At 38.1% G+C, this 22,421-nt stretch overlaps 1 protein-coding gene across 1 annotated transcript in view; it reads right to left on the bottom strand.

Moving 5' to 3' along the window:
* Window positions 1-22,179, bottom strand: part of LOC149084153 (uncharacterized) — a 332,369-nt gene extending 310,190 nt beyond the window's left edge. The window contains exon 1 of the mRNA XM_089234499.1: window positions 21,607-22,179. Within this exon, the coding sequence (XP_089090625.1) occupies window positions 21,607-21,713 (107 nt within the window). The 5' untranslated portion in view covers window positions 21,714-22,179. The remainder of the gene's footprint in view (window positions 1-21,606) is intronic.
* Between the last annotated feature and the right edge of the window lie 242 nt (window positions 22,180-22,421).

Raw genomic sequence — 22,421 nt, 5'->3', positions numbered from 1 at the left:
AGAATGGTAGATGAGGTAAAGGCATGTGTGGAGGGGTTTACAGTATAAACTCAACGTCTATTGATTTTCGATTATACTTCTTGCTTCTTTTCTTGAAGAAGAAAAGACAACTTTAGGGATTTTTATGCTTCTTTAGTTTCTTTTTCCTCCTCTTTTATACCCATCAAGGACTATACTATCCTCGAGTCCTTTTTTTTTTTTTTTTACTTACTTTTCTCCTGTTATTATTATTCTACCTGATCTAGAATCAGTCCGTGAGGGAGATCTTTCTGTCTGTTATTTTCTTTGGGATTTTATTTTTCTATCTGCTACTGGAGAGTCATATGCTTTTGACAGCTGGGAAATGTGACTTTTTTTTTTCCGTGACTATTTAGGGACTGTCGATCCTTTGTGTTATCCTAAGTTGGATCATGATAAGTTTACATCGTGTTTTGGTCTGAATGTGTTCGAGATGATCTGAAATGTGTTCCAGATGGGACTGAATTCTACCTAGGTGGAGGTGGTTTTTGATTCTCGACGTAGGGATTGCATCTGGAATCACCGTCCAAATTACTCGAATCTGAGCTCGAGTTACTAAGTTACTAAAGAGTCTGGATCAAAATCCCTAGAATACCGAAATTCCAACAAACAAATTTTTTAAAGAATACTGAAATCTCTGCAAGCCAAAATCCCGGGAAAAATTGAATTCTTTCAAGCCAAAATCCCGAGAATTCCGAAATTCTAACAAGCCAACATGTGGTCAATACTGAAATCCTCACAAGTCAAAATGTAGAGAATATCGGAGTCATCACGATCTGAAATCCCGAAAAGCCAAGTTTGTAGTAAATACCGAAATCCTCACAAGCCAAAATCCTGATGATATCAAAACCCCACACGATAAATTGTCGAGACTACCGAAATTTATGCGAGGCTAAATCTCTCAAGCTAAAAAATTCCGAGAATACCAATTATCCTCTCAAATCTAAAATACTGAAAGTCCACAAGCCAAAATCCCGACAATACCAAAATATCTACGAGTCTAAATTCCAAGAATACCGAAATCACCGGAAACTAAAATTCCGAGAGTACAGAAATCCCCTCAAGCTAAAACTCCAAGAACTTTGAAATCCTCTTTACCCAAAACAACGAGACTTAAAAAAATCATGACAATACTAAAATCTCGAGACTACCGAAAATCCTGGCAGATGGAGAACGATAATACCAAATTCCCAACAATACCAAAATCTTCACAAGTCAAAACCCCGAGATTACCAAAGCCCAATAGCCAAAATCTGAAGAAAACTAAAATCCTCACAAGACGAAATCTCGAGAATACCGAGATCCCCACTACCTGAAATCCCGAGATAACAGGAATCAAGTCGCCGCTACTGTCACATCATCCTCTATCTGCACCGACGCTCAACATGGGAAAGTCTCCCACATTGCCACATTACTGCATCTGCAGGAGAAAATAACCGTCACCAAACGTTTTTCATTCTAGATCAATCTGAACATTCCCCCGCTAGAAACTCAGCAACGATTATACGCTAAACGGATGCGGAAACATTAATCTGGATTTTCAATATTGGAACCGACCCATGGAATATTTGATTATACTTATACTCCTCCTCCTCCAGGGAGAAGTGGCGGTGGCATTGAATGATACATGAATGTTACGAACATGAATAACAACCAGACTGGAAACGATGAATCTTTAATGTGAGCCGCGTTGCACTAAATACTGAACAAACATTTTCTCGGTAATGATTCAGTTGTGATAATGTTCGAATATATATATATGTGCGTATCAGCGATGATGTATTTATGTTATAATCTAATAGCTCCAGGGGATACAAATGATTATTCATGTGTATTATTAAACACTTCCTCAAATATAATTATACGGGAAAACGACTTCGGTATCGTAAGCTCCGGAGAGGTTTTGTTAACAAACTGATCATGTGTTGTGTTCAATAATACATTTATGACTTTATATTTGCTCATGGGATGATGGTATTGACTGACGTCGATTAACAATCTAATTGTCATGATACGGTCTTTTTTCTTTTTTCCTTCTATCGTTTGAATGGCTTATTCGACACTGATTGAATGTGATTATCGATGACTGGTGCAACGTAAGCAATGCAGACCCTTAAAACCTATTTTATTGCGGATTTGAATTCAAAGCCTCGTCCATGCTCAGTCGATACCTATTGGCGACCGTTAAGACATGCGAAAAATCCCCTTGTCATAAAATTTACTTCAATGTCACGAGTATTTCTAAAGTTCCCATTTTCCCACCGAGATATCTATAGTTTGAATTCTTAACTTTTTGCCTCTCTTTATAAATAACCATCTCTGATTTTTCTCTTAACCATAACCACGGTTTCTATTCATTTCACTGGTCTGCATTATAAATGGCGCACAGTGGAAATCACTGTACCCTCTATAAAATGCGTTATCTCTTTTAAACATGAAGAACTTTTTTCCGATTTTGTGTAGGTCATATTGCTTTCCCGTCAAAATCCAAGAACGGTATACCCAGGAAGAGTAATACAGTCGGCTCCTTTTAAACGGATATCAACGGTTCCAGCACACAATACCTGATTAGGCGGGGTATTTGATTATGCGGGAAACAATTCAATCTAATAATATCCAAATAACCTATTGATTTCCTGTATCTTGGCAGATCAAAAATCATCATCCATCTTTACTTCCACCGCCTGGAGGCCATTAGTTGAAGTTAAGGAAGGGGAGGCTGCAATGTCTCTACTCAGAATAGGCGGAATAGACCTGAAAGTCTGGGGAGGGGGACACGATGATTGCTGGGAGGGGGGGGGGGCATGATGATGATGTCAATTCATATATAAGCAAATACATTAGATCTCAGCTTTACCTTTGATGCTGTGGAGCATTGCCCCATGCCCCCCGCCCCCCGTATCTTCGGCTATGCTACTCAGCAAGTCACGCTAATGTTCGTTTCTCGAAGAAACAAGGGTCGTTTCTCTGTGGTATAATGGTCAGGGCGATGACGCGGTGCGGAAGAGGTCCTGGATTCGATTCCCGGTGGAAAGAACTGCAGCTGTTTTCCAAGTTCACCTCGACATAATATCCGGATAGCTTATTGATTCCAATTCGATCGCTGTGCCAATAAAATCAAAAGACCAGATACCCCCTTTTGAAATAATATTCATTTTATAGCAATGTTAAAACGACGAGTTTCGGTTTCACGGCTGAACAAAGGACTCACAAGGACATTGTTTCCTATCCAGGGTTTCTTCATGAAACTCTGGATAAGAAACACTCCAGAATATGGATACTATCTGAGCATGGTATTGTTTCAAGGTTTCATCTGATAAAACCTGAATATTTCATATGTCTCCTGGAACATATAAATGACTTGAAGTGATAAAATATTGAAAAAATTGATCTCTCACTTCGATCAATTCAAACGGAACCTCCATTTACATTCCGTCACCCAATGTCACTTGAGATGAGTCTGTGTGCCCCTGCAATGCCTATAAGAAGGCAAGCATTTGCTGAAGAATATTCAACCGCGAATTCGCGAGACCCCGAAAACATAATATTTATGGTACAACACTGTTTACAAAACTAGTATGCTTCGAGTGAATGTCTCCTCAAAATGCTAAATGGGCCGTTAAAAACCTGGAAATACCCAACAACACCTCCAACGAGCATTTCGTACACATAATCCTCTGGCTCTTTCCAAAATGTCTAAAATCCTCGCCATTCCAAAACCCCCAAATACTACTAAAGTACCAACTCGAAAGGCGGGAAGGACATCGTTAAGAGAGGTAGGAGCCATGGTCGATACATTCATGTATGAAATAGATACATGGATAGGAAAGGGTTGGCTGGAAACCACATAAAAATATATCATGGCGCTACAAGTCCCCGTCACCTCAATAAAAAAAAAATCCAAATATATCGCCATGTTTGGTTGCCCAATTTTCAGAATATTTTTAGTTTTTCTAACACGGAAAAAAAACCAAACGTATCCACGAAATTCTCCAAAGGAACATTTTTAGAATATTTTTCCCTTAAAAAATGATAGCACGGGATCGAAAAATGGAAGCTGATTTTTCATCCGCGTGGCGCCAAAATCCACGCCAGGTAATAAAGATTAAGGAGGTTTTTGAGCAAACGCGAGGAAAGAAAAAAAAAAAGTGTTACATCCTAAAGAGAGCATTGAACCTAGTATGTATGTATGAGAAATAATAAAAAAAATATCTGTATATAGATTTACGTACATAAATCCGCCAACTCTAGGGATGTTGTAGAAAAAATATATATTCGCGCGGCCATTAGTGTGTATATACTTGGAAAATAATAATAATAATGGAATGGGTATTTTTCGGAAGAGATTTGGACTCACACCGAGAAGTCATTGTAATAATATATAATAAATACAACAGCGAGAAATTCGTATGTGAGAGGTTTTTAGTTCGTAGGTGGAGTGACCGCCGGGACGATATATCGGCCGGTTTATGTGTTTCGCATCTTAGCTAAGGAATCGTATTTTTATGAGTGTTATAAGTACAAGTATGCACGCGATGATACGCACAAGTACGCGTTTTCTTCCTGGAAAAGGGTTTTGAGGTTCCCTTATGAACCTTCCGCTATTTGACTTTTAATTTTTATTAGTTTCGGGTATTAATAAATAATTATTAAAGGATGACGTTTTTACCGTGAGGGCTGTTGTTTTTAATGAACCGAGCTGATTGCTGGATGGGGTTAGTTTCTTGAGACCCGCCTGTGGCGTAATGATTGGGTCTGGTTGTTAGAGGAGTTGGGTTTTTTTTTTTTATGGAGTTCGTTTGGTGGCTGGATGATAAATAACCATGGATATGAGGGAATTACATGTTTTCTGAATATTACGCTGGACTCGGAAAGAAAAGGCATCTGGTGTCTGCCACAAGGACTGGATCCTCTTGCAAAGTTAATTTAAACCGCGTAAACCATTTAAACCGCTGCAGACACGACCCTGCCTTCCTTAATTCACACAACTATAGCATGAGGCGCTGAAGTAGACACATTACGGAGGTTTTTAAAAACTGGCTGTTGCGAAGATAAATTTTTTGGAAAGAAAGAAAATTCAACTGCCTTAGCAGCGAATCGAACGTACGTCCTTTCACTTTCCGGGTGAACACCCTAGACCAAGAAAGTGAAAGAACGTAGGTTCGATTTCCTGCTAAGGCAGTTGAATTTTCTCTCTTTCCAAAAAATTCACCTCCGCAACAGCCAGTTGTTAAAAATACTCGTATGGTAGCGTTGAGTGACGTCATCCCTCTAGAGACATTATTCGTCTCCTTAATGTCGGGAAAATGTGGGACGGGGGACCATCAACCAATTCTCCAACATCTAGAGCAAAGTTCCCAACCTATTTTGTGTCCCGTCTCCCCTTTCTTCAGAAAATTTTTCTTCCCATCGCCCCCCCCCCCCAACGCAACCTAACCCATAGGATCCTATGTTATACCCGTAGCTTCTACCGCCCCCAGAAACATTCCATCGCCCCCAAGGGGGCGTCAACGCCCACGTTGGGAATCACTGATCTAGAGCAATGGTTCCCAACCTGTGAACCTATGAATCACTTTTCCTCCCCCCCCCCCGTGGATAATACGTATTTTATGTCTTAGAAAATTTGGTTTTTTTCTGTAATTCATTAAGTTAATTAATAATTTAGGGTTATGAATTATTTTACTTAATGTTTAATGTCTTTTCCACTATGGCTAATATCCGATTTTGGCTTCATTTTTTTGAAAAGTAATTCAGAAACGAAACTAAAAAACTTACTATTTTTTTAGTTCTTCACTTATTGATTCTGGCCGCAGCAACCATAAATTAATGTTTCTTTGACACTTGACTGAATATTTTGACGTTTTTGCAGAGTCGTGTGTTCACGGCAGTATCAATTCTAAGCACAACATGCTAATAACACGAAATACCAATGTAAACAAACCAAGAAATAGTTTAGGTGAATAATGGTATTTTTCTCTCACGAAATTGAAAAAAAGTACGATCGCTAATCGAAAAAGCAACTTTTACAACCCAAAATTCGTATGACACATTTCTGCGAGCAGAAGTCAGAAGATGAGGCGTCATAGTATTGGTATCATTCATATTTTTTTAGGAATTGAAAATTTCAATTTTTTACCATCATCTTAATCTTTCTGAATAATCAGTCAACACACACATGCTGTTAATATTTTTCCATCTCGCACTCCCCAAAAATGCTCTCTCGCACCTCCCGGTAGGGAACCACTGATATAGAGGAACATATACACACAGAATACACGTTCAGGCATGTACCAATTCATTAGAAAATCGTCAGAGAATGCTTACGAGTTGCATTTACGGCCAAGTACAGGGTGTGCAAAAAGTCCGTAGAAACTTTAAAAATTCATAAAAACCGGAAAAATAACTGAAATAAAAAACGGTTTGCATTGTTAGCAACGTTAGGTCACGAGATTTTTTTTGACAAGAAAAAAAAACCCTTTAAAAGAGCCGATAGGTGGCGCTGACGTACACAAGTCAAAGAAAAGATAAGCAAATAACGAACAGAATGCCCCAAAATCGTTTATTACAGCCATATGTGTTCCACATGACCACCTCCACCACAGGGTATAGCAACAGGGTGTGTCACAGATCGTGCAGCAGGTCTACATACTCGGTTTACAGCGGTGAACTGGCTGTGGATTAGAACATCACCTCCTAGAGATAGAAGGCCTCCGCACTCTGCCTGTGACGTCAGTAAGTAGTCTATTTTCCCTCAGAATATTCAGGGGAAAAAAATTCCCAGCTCGTGCCAGTATAAATGTTGTGAGGAAAAGAAATGATCTCGAGCTCAGAATTGGCGATTTCTATGCCCCACACTCAATCACTATGCGGTATTTGTGAGCCAATCAGGAAGATTCTACGCCAAAATAAGAAGAAACGAAATAGGTTGCTGTGAGGCAAACTTGCTAGGTAGTCTGAATGACGTTTATGGCAAACACTGCAGAGGCTTTCTATCTCTAGGAGGTGATGATTAGAAGCGCAAGTTCTAATAACCGTCTTATTTCCACCGAAGTTGCTCGTACCAGTGCCACCTATCGGCTGTTTTTGAGTTTTTTTCCTGTCAAAAAAATTCCCGTGACAGCGATGGTAATCCTGTAAACCGTTTTTTATTTCGGTTATTTTTCCGGTTTTTATTTAGTTTTAAAGTTTCTACGGACTTTTGCCCACCTTGTAGTAGAAAGATGGTGACTCCATGAATTGCCCCATGGCAATATGTACTCGACTTTTTGTTGATCGTAAGACGAGATAGGTAACAAGATGACATCCGCAAATCGATTTTTTGCATTGGCCATGGTGATACAATCAGTGTTTTCGAGAAATAATGCCGTGATTTACATTTGTCTCTTCCAAGTGACGATAATTATGAAGCTAGTTCAAATAACTGATAGCTGTCTTCATTGGGAGAACTACGCGAGTGATTTGATACTTGCGAGCACGGGGCAAGAGGGCCCATACCATTAATCTTTGCTAATTTTTCCGACAAAACCCTGCCTCTTTTGAGGTTACGGAAGTAAGTTGCTTTGCATCAGTCTAGAGTTGTGAGCGGTGCTATCTATCTATCAAATAATTGATTGGCCAGTGGGAAAATTTTCCATTATATCCTTTTTTTAAGCTATGACTGAGTAAAAGTCGAAGCTATCAGTAATAGATTAACTACGGTTAATCTTCCCATCGTGAAGTACATGACCTTCCATGCATTTTAAATCCATGGCAATGGAAGTCTTGCAACCATATTTAATTGGTGAAGTCTATCACCAACCATAAAAAAGCAATTTTTGTGAGTATCTAAATCATTCTGAACTGCTTGAAGATTCCACAGAAACCATTCGGAATGTATTATTCTGGAAATCGAATCAATGCATATTTTATGGTATCGATGGTAATGGATCGATTTATTTTCTTATTCGCATTTTTTTTTTCTTCTGAAGACTGAAATTCCGAAAATAGAGAGAAAAAAAAAAGAAGGTAAGATCGTCTGGTGATGATAAATACCACTCTTCAAGATAAAAATGTCCACGGACTCTTTAGAGAAGGAGGGGAAAAGAAAGGCAAGAAAATATCCAAATGATAAATAAGAGTCTCTCTTCTACACACGAAATGACACTCCTTATTCATATTTGATGAAGAGTCCTGATATGTTCAGGAACAGAATTTTTCCACTCATAATACTTGTTTTTTGTTCTTCTTGAGCCCTCCTGATGGTACGTACGAGAGGGGGGAAAAAATGCGCAAGAAAACTTGACAAGTCCTGCTCTACCAGAGATGGTCTATCCACTTGTATTCCCTTTGCTTATTTTCATTTATTAATTCCGAAATACGAGGTGGTTCAGAGAAGAATATGGCTACTATATAATGGTGTATGACGGTGGTTGCAAACACACAAAAAAAGCTCTGCTAAAAACAAGGGGCATTAACATTCATGTCATAGTTTTCACAATTCTTTTCAGTAGTACAAATGAATTATTATATGATTCGTGACAATCGGCTACTTTTGAAATTATCTTTCGACGATCGCCCCGCTTCATGGGATATTAATTATTTCATCACGCAATATGCGATTAAGCGGAGAACAATTCAATTGTCATTTTACAACGTTACTATAGTTTATATGTTGAAAACTGGTGAAGAATCAATGTTAATAAAGCTTCTGAACCGATCAGTCATCAAAAATAAAATGAAAATTATAATTAATCTCAATTATCACTATAGCTGAGATTTTTACTTTTCATGAGGAAAGTTAGCACCCTCTATTGGCTCAACGGAGAACAAAAATAAAGTAATTAAATGTGCGTATTGAAGACAACTTGTATACTCTTAGAGGCCAGTACCTATTTTGAAATGTGTTTCTTTTTTTAGTTTTTTTTAGTCTTAATTTAGTAACATATTTTACCATCGGTCAATCCAAGGGCCACAGAGTGGACCGGCAGATCGCAAACAGCTGAAGTCACACCAGCGGTTAAAGCCTCTCCTAAAAATCAGGATGGAAGCCAAACAGATCCTGTTAGGAAGCTTGCCGTGCCCATCAGGAAATCTCGTCATGAAATCCTTTTGAGTAATAACCTGGATCTAGAAAAGGTAGCACAGAGATTGACGGAAATCATTTCGGGGTGCGGGGCTTCACTCCAGAGAGCCGTGTGATCGATAATGAATTAATGAAGTTCACCTTCAAAAATGAATTTCAAATGTGAATGCCCAGAACTATGAACGGAGGCTCTGTGTTTTCATCTGAGTGTGTGCATATATTGTGTAAAAGAAATATTCTGTAAAAAGAAAGGGAAGCAAAACTGCTTAGCACTGTGGACGGAAGCTTTGTTTCCTCGTTTCCCGCCCCAGTGGAGGCGTTGTATATATTTTGTATGTATTGTGCATTTAGATCATTCGAATCTTCCACCTCAACATGCCTACTCCATCTTCTTACTTGCCACACAAGTCTTCTCCTCACTTCTTTTGAAATCCCAAGCTGCGGTCTCCAGCCCTTATGTGCCACTGGGTGCACGTGCAATTTTTCTCCTTGGTCATTGGGTTCAGCTATCAATTTTAGCCAAATGGCTTGTATGTTACATCTACTTGATAGCTGTCTTCATAGGGAGAACGACGCGAGTGATTTGATACTTGCGAGCACGAGGCAAGGGTGGGGGCACTACAATTAGTTTTTGCTAATTTTTCCGACACAACCCTGCCTCTTTTGAGGTAACGGAAGTAAGTTGCTTTGCATCAGTCCGAGGTCGTGAGCTGTTCTATCTGCCTATCACCTTCAAAAAAAGGGGGTTTAAGGGGGGTTACAGCCGGACTGTAACGCAAAATCTTCCGTTCAATTCTTCAGGCAGTTACTTTGAACTGAGATTTTTCTGATCAACATCTTCAAAATTTATATTTTTAATGAAAGCTCGTCTTGTCTAATTAGGAGACCAGATCTAATTTCAGCCAATGGGGGCTGTTCTTGTCGTGACGTCGCAACGGCGATTGTACGGTTTCGGCGGCGAAAAGCAGCTTTCAACAAAAAGATCTTTTTAAACCGACATTTATCCCAGTTTGGATTTGCTCTTTACGCGCACCGGCAAGTTACCAGCAAAATTTCCTACTTATGTCTTTACTCCCGATTGCACTTTTACTAAACGTCACATGCATAAATCTGGGATTACACTATAAAAGTTTGGTAAAAGTCCTTTTATAAAACTTGGAAAATGCAACCAACAAGGTCACCGTTTGGATTTTCAAGTTTTATAAAAGTACTTTTATCAAACTTTTATAGTGTAATCCCGGCTTTATACTACTGACACACAAGCATAACCCTGCCTAGCTCTTCAAACTCCCGTCGTGGCTCGTGGCAGTTTGTAAGTCACCAGGCTCTCCTCTATCCCTTGGGTCTAGGTTGCGACGAAAATAGTTAAATTAGGTAGGCAGGCAGTTGTTTTCATAATTGTAATCAAAAAGATATAAACAATAAATTATTTTTCGGATAACATTGATCGAAACTTGTACTTAAATTGACATGTCATTCGCCTGTCAATGGCTTAATTGTCAAATGTCAATCGCCACACATGGCTTTTTTTTCCTCCTTACACAGCTGGCTTCTTTGATCAAGCTCAAACATCCCAATTATAATAGCGAAAAACTAAACTGATAGCCATCTATACACTCCATGAGCCAAATAATGCAAAACCGGAGATATTGCGGTCACAGACTTGCTGAGCCCATTAAATAAATCGTCCAAATTAATCAACGACACACATACGAAAGCAATCAGTAGAACATGTAAGAAAGTGCATTCGAGGTCTGTTTCTCCCACACACGGAATGTTCAACAGCGTGGGATCGGAGCCATCGAAAACAGCAGAGTTCACGCACGCACCATCCACGAGGATACTCAACACCCAATCTCTAGTCAATACCATACTTCTAGGCGATAGGTATACCTGATCAATCTCTCGAAGTTTCAAATCTGTACAATCATCTGCTGGAGAGAGAGACCCCTTCTAGGGAGGTCTCTCTACTCTAAAACTCACAACTCCGAATATATAAAAAAAAAAACAGAACCTAAAGTACGAGTTCTCTTTGCAAGTCTCCCGTAGGTGTGCTCGACCCTGACATTGATAAAGTGCTTAGGGCAGACTATTCATCACTTCTGAACGGCAGCAGCAGCACCACCACTACCACCACGAACCCAAGACGTACCTACTTCTCCTCACGTACAAACATACTCATACAAGCCAGTCTCACTTCATCGACGTCCACAGTGTGTATGTGTGTGTGTGTATACGTATGCGAAACATAGGTGAGTGAAAACCCTGGCTTTCCATGAAGAATGATTAATACATGGCCCGCTCTAATTGATAGTAGCAGGAGTGAAATTTTCGCCAGTATCCGTCTCTTTCTCCATGTGTATGAGAGCCCGGGCCTGTCACGTGACCGGTGGAAAAATAAAAATATTTTCGAAAAGTTCGGCTTGACACGGGCCTATTTTCCTGTCGACGGTGTACTTGATGAGTTTTTCCGAATAATAGACGTGCAGACATTCTATTTTTTTTTTTTTTTTAATCTTTTTTGTAACGAATGGGTAAGTAATAAGAATTCATCGAGGAAGCCGGTTTTGCTTTCGGTTTAGCGCCTAGATACAAGACCCGGATGTTTTAATATTAATTAATAGCATGTTTTGTTATATTATCGAGGGTATCGATGAAAGAGCTAAAGATTCGCGTTCATTAATGTCCGAATTTAGTACAGGGGTGCACAACTTCCGGCCAGCGGGCCACCAAGGGGGTTCCAGCCACGTCAGACGTTCCAATAAAAAAGTATCAACACACACACAACACGATAAATGCCAAGAATGACCATATTTCCTTCGTAAAGACACAGGAAATACGGGACATTGCCAATTACCGCCAAAAAAAATTGTCGAATGCAAATAAAGTTGCGAGTTGCACCTAAAAAAATTGTCAAAGACAAGTGAAGCTGCCAATTACAGCCAAAACAAATTGTCAAAAGGAGCAGCCAGGCGAAATTTCAAATTACAGCCAAAAGTTTTAAAATATTTTTGGGCAGCTGATATCAAAACTGATATTACTTTTGCTGGATTGGGTTTAGTTTTTTTAAAATAATGCACATTTTCTTTACTATTTCAATGTAGTCTTTATTACTATTGAAAAATTTTAATTCTTACTTTATCTCAAAAACTAGGACCAATCTGGCAAAACATGCCACGAATCAGCGCCCCAAAATCACTGAAATATACTTGGCAACAAAATCAGTGTTGACCAGTGTTATCATTCTCTCGGCATCCTTTCAAGACCAAAACCTTGCACATAATCACTATTATTCACTCTCATTTGATAAACAAACAGTAAATGATCCCAAGCAATCATCAGTAATAATAATTAGAATCAATTTCCAGTGCGAAAACTAAAATGTTATCAACAATACATCCCACTACTCTCTTTACCCATTATAATCAAAACCTCCACGTACTTTAATAATATTTTGCAACAGCGCTGCCCTTAAAAGATATGCAACAGATGCAGCCACACTAGATACCGTGGTAAAATGAACGCAAAACAATTTTCTTAACAAAATAAAAATTCCAACACAATAAAACAAAAACGCTGAGCTACAATAGCGAATATATTTTAGAAACACAATCGGCTTCGTTTAATCCATCACCCCCAACCCATATGATCCTATGTTGTACTCGTAGCTTCCATCGCCCCCCCCCCGGGGTATTAACGCCCTCGTTGGGAATCGTTGGTTTATTCGGATGCCTCGATTGAACTCCTCCGATACGAAAACTTTTATGCTTGATATGATAACTTTGATGACATTGTTTTATGTTCAATTTAATATTACATTTCACTCAGTTGTTATTTATCAACCACTATACGTATAATATTTGCATTTAATGAAGTAGTTGTAATAAATGTAAAATATGTTACTAAGTTAAAATATTAAAAAACAATACATTTGAGAGTAGATACTGGCCTTGAAGTATTTAAGTTGTGTGTCTTCGATACGTAAATTTAATTATTTCAGTTCTGTTCTCTGTTGCGCCAATAGAGGACGCCAACTTTCCTCATGAAAATTGAAAATCCTTGGTATTATTATCCTTGTATTTAAATATAATTTTTCATTTCATCTTTGACGCCTGATTTTTTCCAGAAAAATTATTAATATTTATACTTCATCAGTTTTCAATATACAAACTATACTAACGTTGCAAAATGGCAATTGAATTGTTTTCAGCTTAATCGTATATTGTGTGATGGAATCGTTGATATCCGATGAAGCGGGGATATAGGTAGTTTAACTAATTAGTGAGAATCATCCGGCTCTCTATAGGACCCCCACGTCTAGTAAGGGCCCATTTCTAAAAAAAAACAACCTTAATTCAAGAATTCAAAACTCATTTCTAACTACAAAACTTCAAAGACAAATCCATGCAAACGTATTTTATCCTAAAACATAAGAGAAGGTTTTTAAAACAGGAAGAAAACAACAATGTGTCGCTTGCAATCTAAACGCAACAAAACAATAATAATAATAATAAAACAATATTTTTGAAACTAAATTAATAAAAAAAAGGAGAAAAAAAAATACCCAGATAACAAGAAATCAAATTCGATTTTCCCTGTTTTTTTACGAATCATTATTCAAAAGAATTCGCTTCTTCTTGTGAGTAAAGTGGTATCTTCCGGAGACTTACACATTGTTCCCTATTTGTTATACTAAAAATAAAATAGGTATGGAAAGAGGGGAAAACAATCCTTAAAAAAACTTTAAAAAGAATTTTCTCATTTATTAAAAAAATAAATAAATCGGGTAAAAGAAAGATATTTTGTTCTTCTACATTTTTATTCCATCAATTTATCGTTTCATGCATTCATTATTTATTCGAACGATTCCGAATCTAACGTTGATGGAATGCAGTACTACTTGGTTATGTACATATGGATACGAATACATATTCCGCGGATATTTTCCGAACTGACTCACACGATTTATTCAATATATTTTCTCCCGCGGAAAATAGATTTCCTTATTTATCATTGATTGATTATCTCTGAGTTTTGATTTATTTAGCGTGGAATAATGGGGGGGGGGTTTGTAGTTGTGTTCATTGATTTTTATTTTATTATATGTTTGCATTCCAGAAGTGATTAGAATCGAGAGTAGGCCTATTCGAGTAGAAAGCGTGAATCATCCGTTACTCCATCGTTGTTACACTTGAGTTTGTCTCCATTGGAAAGATATTCGTAAGGTTCAGGGTTGGACAAATTTCCGAAAACTTACATGCCCGACTGCGCATGTAAGCTTTCGCTGAAACAGAACGGCGGGCTATATTCTGGTTAGGAAAGAGGGCATGTAACTTGAAATAATAGTAATAATAGCCCGAATCAATAATATTACTTGCGTAAATGTTCCCCATTTATACTTTGATAATAATAACAAAATTTAATAACAAATGTAATAAAATATAACTGATAATTAATAAATATATTTATAATAATTAGAAGAAACTGCATTAAGCTGTTATCCATCGTTGCCACCTATTGAATAAAATCAAAAGCATCTGTTAGAATTCTTGAAATGATATATTTGTCTGTTTCAAACCAATGTGCAGGATAAAAGCGACCGATATGTGGTGTAAAAGTATTTTTTTTTAATTTTTTGTGCTGCAAACCGGTATAAATTTTATACGCCAAATTACTGATTATTGTGGTTTTTTTGGTGTTTACAAAAAACTAATTTAGCTAAACATAAAAACATATAAACTGATATTTTGAAGCATAAAATTTTACACCCGTATGCAGCATGATAAATGGCATCATCACATACGTTTTCCGTTTTCATGCTACATACCTGTATGGAACTAAAAAATCACTTTACTCAAAAATTATAATAGGTAGTTTATTTTCTATTGCATAGGTGGCAGCGGAGACCCCCATATTTCTGTGGAACTAGAAATAATGCTGGCAGAACTAAGGTGCTCGAGGCTACCATAGGAAATGGTCACGCTTAACATTACTTCACTTTTACGCTTAAAGAACTCACGAGTAGCTTCATGATTGGGGACTATTTTGGCAAATCTCTAATTTTTTTCTGAACCACCGCCTCGAAATCGTTAGTAAAAGAACATATTTACAAGTAAAGGGTCCCAAGTTGACGTCTTCAAAAGTTTCGGGAAATATCACCGCCGATTCTACTGATTTGAATACGCACAAAAATATAAGAAAAAAAATCTGGTGGAACTAAAAAAACTAAATAAACATTAATATTTTGAACGCAAATGGAGACCAATAATCAATTTAAAAATCCCAGAACCCTCAAGTCTTAGCGTGACGTCATTCAAGCAACACTTTATCAGGTACAGCATTAAATAAAAAACAGGGTGACGCGGTTAACCCGTATTTTCAATGTTGTTTCTCTTCAACTTTCCTCCGTTTACCTTTTCGAATTCAAGTATCTCAGTGATTATTTCACTTGAAAAAGTGCATTTTTTTTCTTTGTTGGCAGGAGGAGAGACAGGGCAACATTTTTAATTGGGTTCTTGAGCACAGGGTGTCCCTATAAAAAGTTAACATTTTGAATGAATATACAACACTTTGCAACATGAATAGCATATCTGAGTACTACACGTTATTTGGATACTATTCTAATTGAAAGTATGCCTCTAGGATTAGCGGTTCGTCGGTAAAATACCATACCCCTGCTGTGACCTATGCACTCTCTAATATACTCATCATGAGAAAAACAGAACGCCCTCTGGCGTAATGCAGCAGCTTGAATGGCGATGTCGATCAATACTCCACGAATACAATATCGGTCACAAGCATGCCGAATATCTTGAGGTGCTTCAATAAGCACCGTGATCCTCACCAGCGTTGAAAAATGACAGGTACGGGATAGTGGTCGATCAGTGATCAGTCACACACAGAACATAAGCCTTGGGAAGGATCTTCAGTAGATCCGTGTTAGATTTATAACCCTCACGGGTTTGATTTCGACGTGAAAAGTTGATTTCGAAGTCATCCACAATCGATATTTTTCCAAAACCAGATTTTCGAACACCCATAGACACATGGATTTTTCAAAATTTTTGATTTGCGTGCTATAAATAGTCCTCGACGGCCGTATGGAAATTTAATCACTTCTGGAGGTCCGTATAAAAGCTGGTTGATTTCTTTATATGATCAAACAGCCAAATATCGAGGGTCTAATTGTTGAATATCTTTTCCGAATGTGGAATACATTGACAAAATAGAGATTCGAACGTACCGTACTCCTTTCTAATCACTTTGTGGCCAGATGAAAATTTCAGATGTCAGCAGTGAAAAATCATTCAAAGCACTAGATAAGCACTCAGACTGTTAGGTACACGCTCTCATACTTCCTTCACAACTCACTCAGAGGAGATAGATAGATAGAACCGCTCACAACCCCGGACTGATGCAAAGCACCAATACCTCAAGAGAGGCAGAGTTGCGTCGGAAAAGTTAGCAAAGATTTATAGCGATGGCTTTCCTTGCCCCGTGCTCGCAAGTATCGAATCACTCGCGTCGTTCTCCCCATGAAGACAGCCATCAAGTCGATGTAACGTACAAGCCGTTTGATTAAAAATGGATGGCTGAACCCAATGACCTGGGAGAAAAATTGCACGTGCGCCTAGTCGCACATAAGGGCCGGAGACTGCAGCCCGGTTTTTCGAAAGAAATGCGGAAAATACTTGTGGGCAAGAAAGTAGAAGAAGAAGCTGACATGTTGAATTGGAAGAGATTTGAGAATGGTCTAAATACACAATGTATACAATATATATATACAGCGCCTCCACTGTGACGGGAAACGAAGAAACAAAACCTCCGTCCACAGTGCAAGGCAGTTTTTGTTTTCCCTTTCCTTTTACGGAATATGCAAATATGGTATAGGAGCCTAGGGGCGCACTTAGGCTTCTATACCAAAATACTCACTCGGAGTAAATTGTCCATGGCGATAGGAGCGGAGTTGTGCTCGGTTTGAAGAAATAAAAGATGAAAAATTTTATCGGACGGACCGAAGTTTGTTCAATCTATTTCATTGATTTTCAACCTATGGTAAGCGTACTCTGAAGAATTATGGGACGGGTCAATCAGGGATACATGGAAAATACAATACTTATCAATGGCGGAAAAAAATAGAGTAAAGCAGTAAAAGAGAGCAAAACAATTCAATTATTGCGTAATATAAGGAAGTGCGCAAGCTTCATTCGCACATCTTTCAGTACGCATTATTTCTCATCACGCCATTTCTTGCGATACGAAAACCTCCCGTGCTTTTTCAGGGATACGCAACCCTTCCACGCATTTATAGGGGAACATGAGTCTCCCACGTCATTTCAGGGATTACGTATTCCTTTTATGCATATCTAGCGGAAAGCAAGTCTCTTAAACAGTCCGAGAGTAATTTTCTCGTATATTTCACCTATTTCTATACATCTCTTAAGCCGTGGCTAAAGGAACGGGTCACTCAAAACATTAAAGCCTGGAGCACGCTGCCGTACACGATGTGGTTTACAAAGTCCCAACCACGAGATATTCTACGGTAGGGAACGAGTAGCCTATATCAAGTAAAACGCGGAATAAGTGATTAACGTTGGCTAAAGAAACCTGTGGCAAATCCCTGATATGAAAAATTCGTAGAAAATATTTTTGGAAAAAGTGTGATCACATTTTTCGCGCGCGTGAATCCAGTACTACCCGTAGGTCAGCGTTTCCTCATAGGCCATTGAGTCACGGCTTCTAGAGGCGTTGCCAACGTTCGTCAGAAGCGTCACGGTGAGCTATCGATGTTTGCCTATTCAATGCCATACAGTGTTTCTTTCCCCGACTATTCTGGAGAGGCGTGTAAAAACAAAGACTACGGCAAGGGAGCCGTGAATGGCAAAATTTTAACCTTTAGGCTAAATTTTAACCCCATTGACGAGATATCTCGTCTTTTATTTTAGCATTCACACAAGTCCGGACACTTTGTAAAGTTTATATATATATATATACAGTATATATGACACTTTAAAAGCGGTTTAGCGATTTCTACTGTGCCGCTTAAAGAAGTGTTTCTCAACCGCCGGACCGCGGCCCGATACTGGGCCCTGACATCTGTCAAACCGGACCGTGAGTGATTCACTGTTTCATTTTTCCGCCTTTATTTCCTATTAGTCGTGTGTACGATCGGGCCTTCCACTCACAAAAAAGTAATCAACAGGTCAACAATTTAACTAATTAAATTTCGTGAGTAGACATTATCTTACTCTAGGACGTGGGATCCTGGTTAACAGAAAACGGACCACAAGAAAAGATCAAAAGTGGTACACAAAAAACACTGCCGTGGCTGATTCATCGTAATAAATTTATATTCATGCGTACGATAGTTTTCTAGTTCAGGCACCAGTAAATTTACACCAAAGCCGTCAATAATGATATCTATCGGAAGCGAAAATTCTCCATACAAATATCTAGCACATCCAGACACGATCAGCCAATCATGTAATGAGATCGATACCGTTTAATAGATCAAAGGTACCAAAGGCATAAATCCCTTCGAGGCTCTTCGGAACTCTCTCTTTCTTTCAAAGGGAAGAGAAAAGAAACCCAAAACCTTAGAAAGCTTTTAATCCCACAGAGAAGCTTGATCTCTTTTATCCCCATTTACCCCTTTCCTTATTCTCCTCTCGCTTTTTTTTTTTTTTTTTTCTAATGGATCCTTTTACGACACAATTACTCATAGCTTAATGGTTCGGCAGCGGCACAGAGACACTTTTTTGTTATTCCCGTCTTTTCTTTTTTGATAATTCTCCTCCGGAATTCCTTACCCCTGTAAGTATGTGTTTTACCATTGATGTCACGAATTGGGTCTTCGCCAAAAAAAACATGATTTTTCTACTTGTTTTGGGGAAACGTTTCTGCTTTTTTCTCTCTCTCTCCATTGACGTACAGTTTTTTTATACACCCTGTATTTTTGTTTTGTTTTGTTTCCCCCCCCCCATCGCCCTAACAATGGAGGAAACCGTCATTTGTATGTGATATATTTTTTCTTTTCGTGGTTTCTTTTCCCATGTTTGTCCTCGCACTTTCATACAGCTGTTATGACTGGTGTGTGTCTATACATACACATGAGGTTCGTATACATTTTGTGGATCTCTCATATCAACGATGCTAACGTTTCTACCCTAAGTATGGCAACAAAAAGAAAAATAACAAAAAAAAAAGTCCGTGTATGACTTGCATGAAGCATAAAGATCAAGACTAACAGATACGAAGCTGATTTCTCTTGTGTGGCTTTTTTCTAGAAGGTAAAACGTTGTGTACCGTCTACACAAAAAGTTTTCGGACCGAACGTTTCCTGAGTTTGTTCACGAAAGCGCCATTTGGTATACCCAGATGACACTCAATATTAAATGATATAGTTCAGTGCTCTACGAGATACATAATTGTGGTTTTGGCGGTCCACGAGAGCAGGGCCGTAACTAAGATTTTTTTTTTTCAGACGTAATTCTTCCAGCCACTCCAAGTCAGTGATTGTACACCAGTGTTTTTTTTGTTTTCTCTTAAAATAGGCTACCTTCTCAAAAAATTTACACCCAGGGTGATTGCCTTCATCTGAAGTTCCGGTCGTGCCAACGTAAGTGATTCGAATTGTGAGCTTCATGGTTTACACGATAAATACGGCAATACTGAGTTTTGTGGTCCCATGTGAGAAATAAATAATTATCAGTTTAGTAGTCAATGAAGCTGTTATTACTGAACTTCAGACCAATAACAAGCCTACATGTCTTTCATCATTGCGATCACTTAAAATGTTCTGTAAAATGTTCTTAAAGGGTTTGTGGCCTCCATCTTATGGGCACAAGTAGGGTCTAGCGTTGAGGACTCTTATGTAACTAATCTATTAGTATGTCGGCATTGTATAAATTAGAACGGGAGAAGGGCGCAAATTTTGAATAGTCCATAGGTGACGAAACCATAAATCCGCATCTGACTTTATACCTTCTATTTGCATAAAAGGATACGGCGAAAGAACAGTGGCTCATGAGAGATCAACAGTGAATTAGTTGGAGTTACCAGGAGTTTGAAAACCTTGAATTTAGCAGTCCGAGGGATTTCTAAACGCTAATCTAGCTAGCCTCTATCACTAGTATATTTACTCACAGTTTTTATTATTGTTGTTAAGTATTTATCCTTTAATCTTCTCTTGTAGTCTGTTACCTAGTCGCACTTTTTGATACTAGCAGATAGAGCATCCTCAAACTTTGATTCAAAAATATGATTTTCACATAGAAAACTTACAAGCTGACGAAAGTAGCTCGTGGAGATTAATGTGTGATTAATCCCATACAGCTTGTTCTTCTTTAATCGTAATGACACTTCAAAGAAAATAACGAGTTGCTAAATGACGAAGACCAAGAGAAACAAATTTGAGTTTACCATAGCGAAACGTTGATGATCTGAGCTGTAATTCTGCCAAAGATCGGCATTTGATTACTGATGATAGATACCAGTAATGGCTCAGTAAGTGCAATTAGGGATGTTCTTGAGAGGGGGAAAAAAAGGTTGATGTCGGAGTTTCGGCCCCTGAAATGACCGATCTGTCTCGCACATTCATCGATATTTATAATGCAGTTTTGGGACAAATACAACTGACCTTATTTATCCAAACGGTAATCATTTCCGCCTGATTCGACAATAGTCAACTGGGATAGGAAGTCTTCCTATAAGAGGGTTATTCTCTATGAAAGACAGCCCTTCACCCACTGGAGTTTCAAAAACTTTTCCATATAGTTCTTTCACACATCTCCTTAAATTTTAAGTAGAGTATGCACAGTTACTACGTTGTAAGTAGATTCGATCAACTTTCTGAGAAGAGAAAACCTGAAGCAAGCAACGGAGCGGTGAACCGAATTATTGAAGAAGTTCTAGGACTGGAATCCGGGACTCAGGTCTTTGAAAATGTAGTCTGTAGGCTTTCCAAGACAGTATTATGATTTACATTAAATTAGTATTAACTACCAATGATCATTAATTTAACATTAGTGAACATTTAATTTTTGTACGAAGAACAAAAAAGAGTAAATCCCAACAAAAACCACGGATAAGATTTGAAATAAAAATTTCCACTGATAATATATACGCATTACAATTAATTAGCATTTCCACTAATTAATTTCATCAACACTTCAGCTGATAAGTATCAACTAATGCCAATAACTCTCACTGAAATTCACTAAATAGAAATTGCTTTTTTAAAATCAAAAGTAGAATATCAGCAAGGCTTCAGGGTGACAAACTGCATTGTGGAACCTAATATAATTCGAATATTGTTTCCCGAAACAACCTCAAAAATATTATTTTACGCCCCGGAAATTTTATCGTCCTGTGCAGCTGCACATCTCCCACAATCCCAAAGATAGCCATGAACCTAATTGATCAATATCGAATCATTTTGGTCCATCTAGTCACTGATTAAGCTTCTACAAAATGAGTACCAAAAACAATGAATCATTATTCAAATGAAACTAATTTTCGATACTCACATTGGATTCGTGATGTTCCAGTAGATGTCCGCGAGTCGTATACACGCAACTTCCGACGACAACTTGTCCAAAAGCGTTAATAGTATTACGAATATCATCCATGGCATTTTTGATCAGACTTTTTTTGTTGTTTTAACAAAGAGAGACAAATAAAAATAATAATAAATAAATAAATAACACTGTCACCGGTGGAGGAACATCGTCATCTTTCACCACACTGAATATTAAAGGATTAAAAAAAAAAACTTCATAAACTGTCGTCGTCCATCCTAGATAAACTTGCTTCGCACAACACACACACAAAATTGTATATTTCAACGATGAAATATATTAATTTTTTGTAAATGCGTGGAAGAAAAAATCCCAAAGATAGTTACCAAACTGAAACTGAATGTTTAAAATTTTTCTTTTAGTCAGTGAAATTCGTCATAGCAATAACAATAATACGATAAAGAGAGAGAGTAAGTAGCACGACCTCTCATGCGGTCGGACAACTGTGAAACTGACATCTATCTCTCTGAAACACGCACCAGAGAGGCAGCAGCAGGTTTGTGTTGGTTTCCCCATTCAGCTCTTCCGATTTCACTCCAACCCCAAACCACCGAGAGAAATTTCGGAGACCGTGGCTCACCCTGTCGGCCGGATGGCGAAGCTTACTTGAATTGTCCATCTTTTGGCTATTTATCTTTCTTTATCGGTATTGGGAGTAAAAGATACTGAGGATGAAACTTTCACAAATATTCGTTTGTTGTTGCAATTATTTTTTTTCTCATAATCAAATGTTTGTATCTGGAATTTTAGTGATTATTAATTTG

The sequence above is a fragment of the Pholcus phalangioides genome, unplaced genomic scaffold, assembly GCF_987345545.1.
Source record: "Pholcus phalangioides strain wild (caught in Gottingen) unplaced genomic scaffold, Ppha-v1.0 ptg000008l_1, whole genome shotgun sequence".
Taxonomy (NCBI): Eukaryota; Metazoa; Arthropoda; class Arachnida; order Araneae; family Pholcidae; genus Pholcus; species Pholcus phalangioides.
The sequence above is the reverse complement of the archived record's forward strand: the minus strand, read 5'-3'. Positions and strand labels throughout refer to the sequence as shown.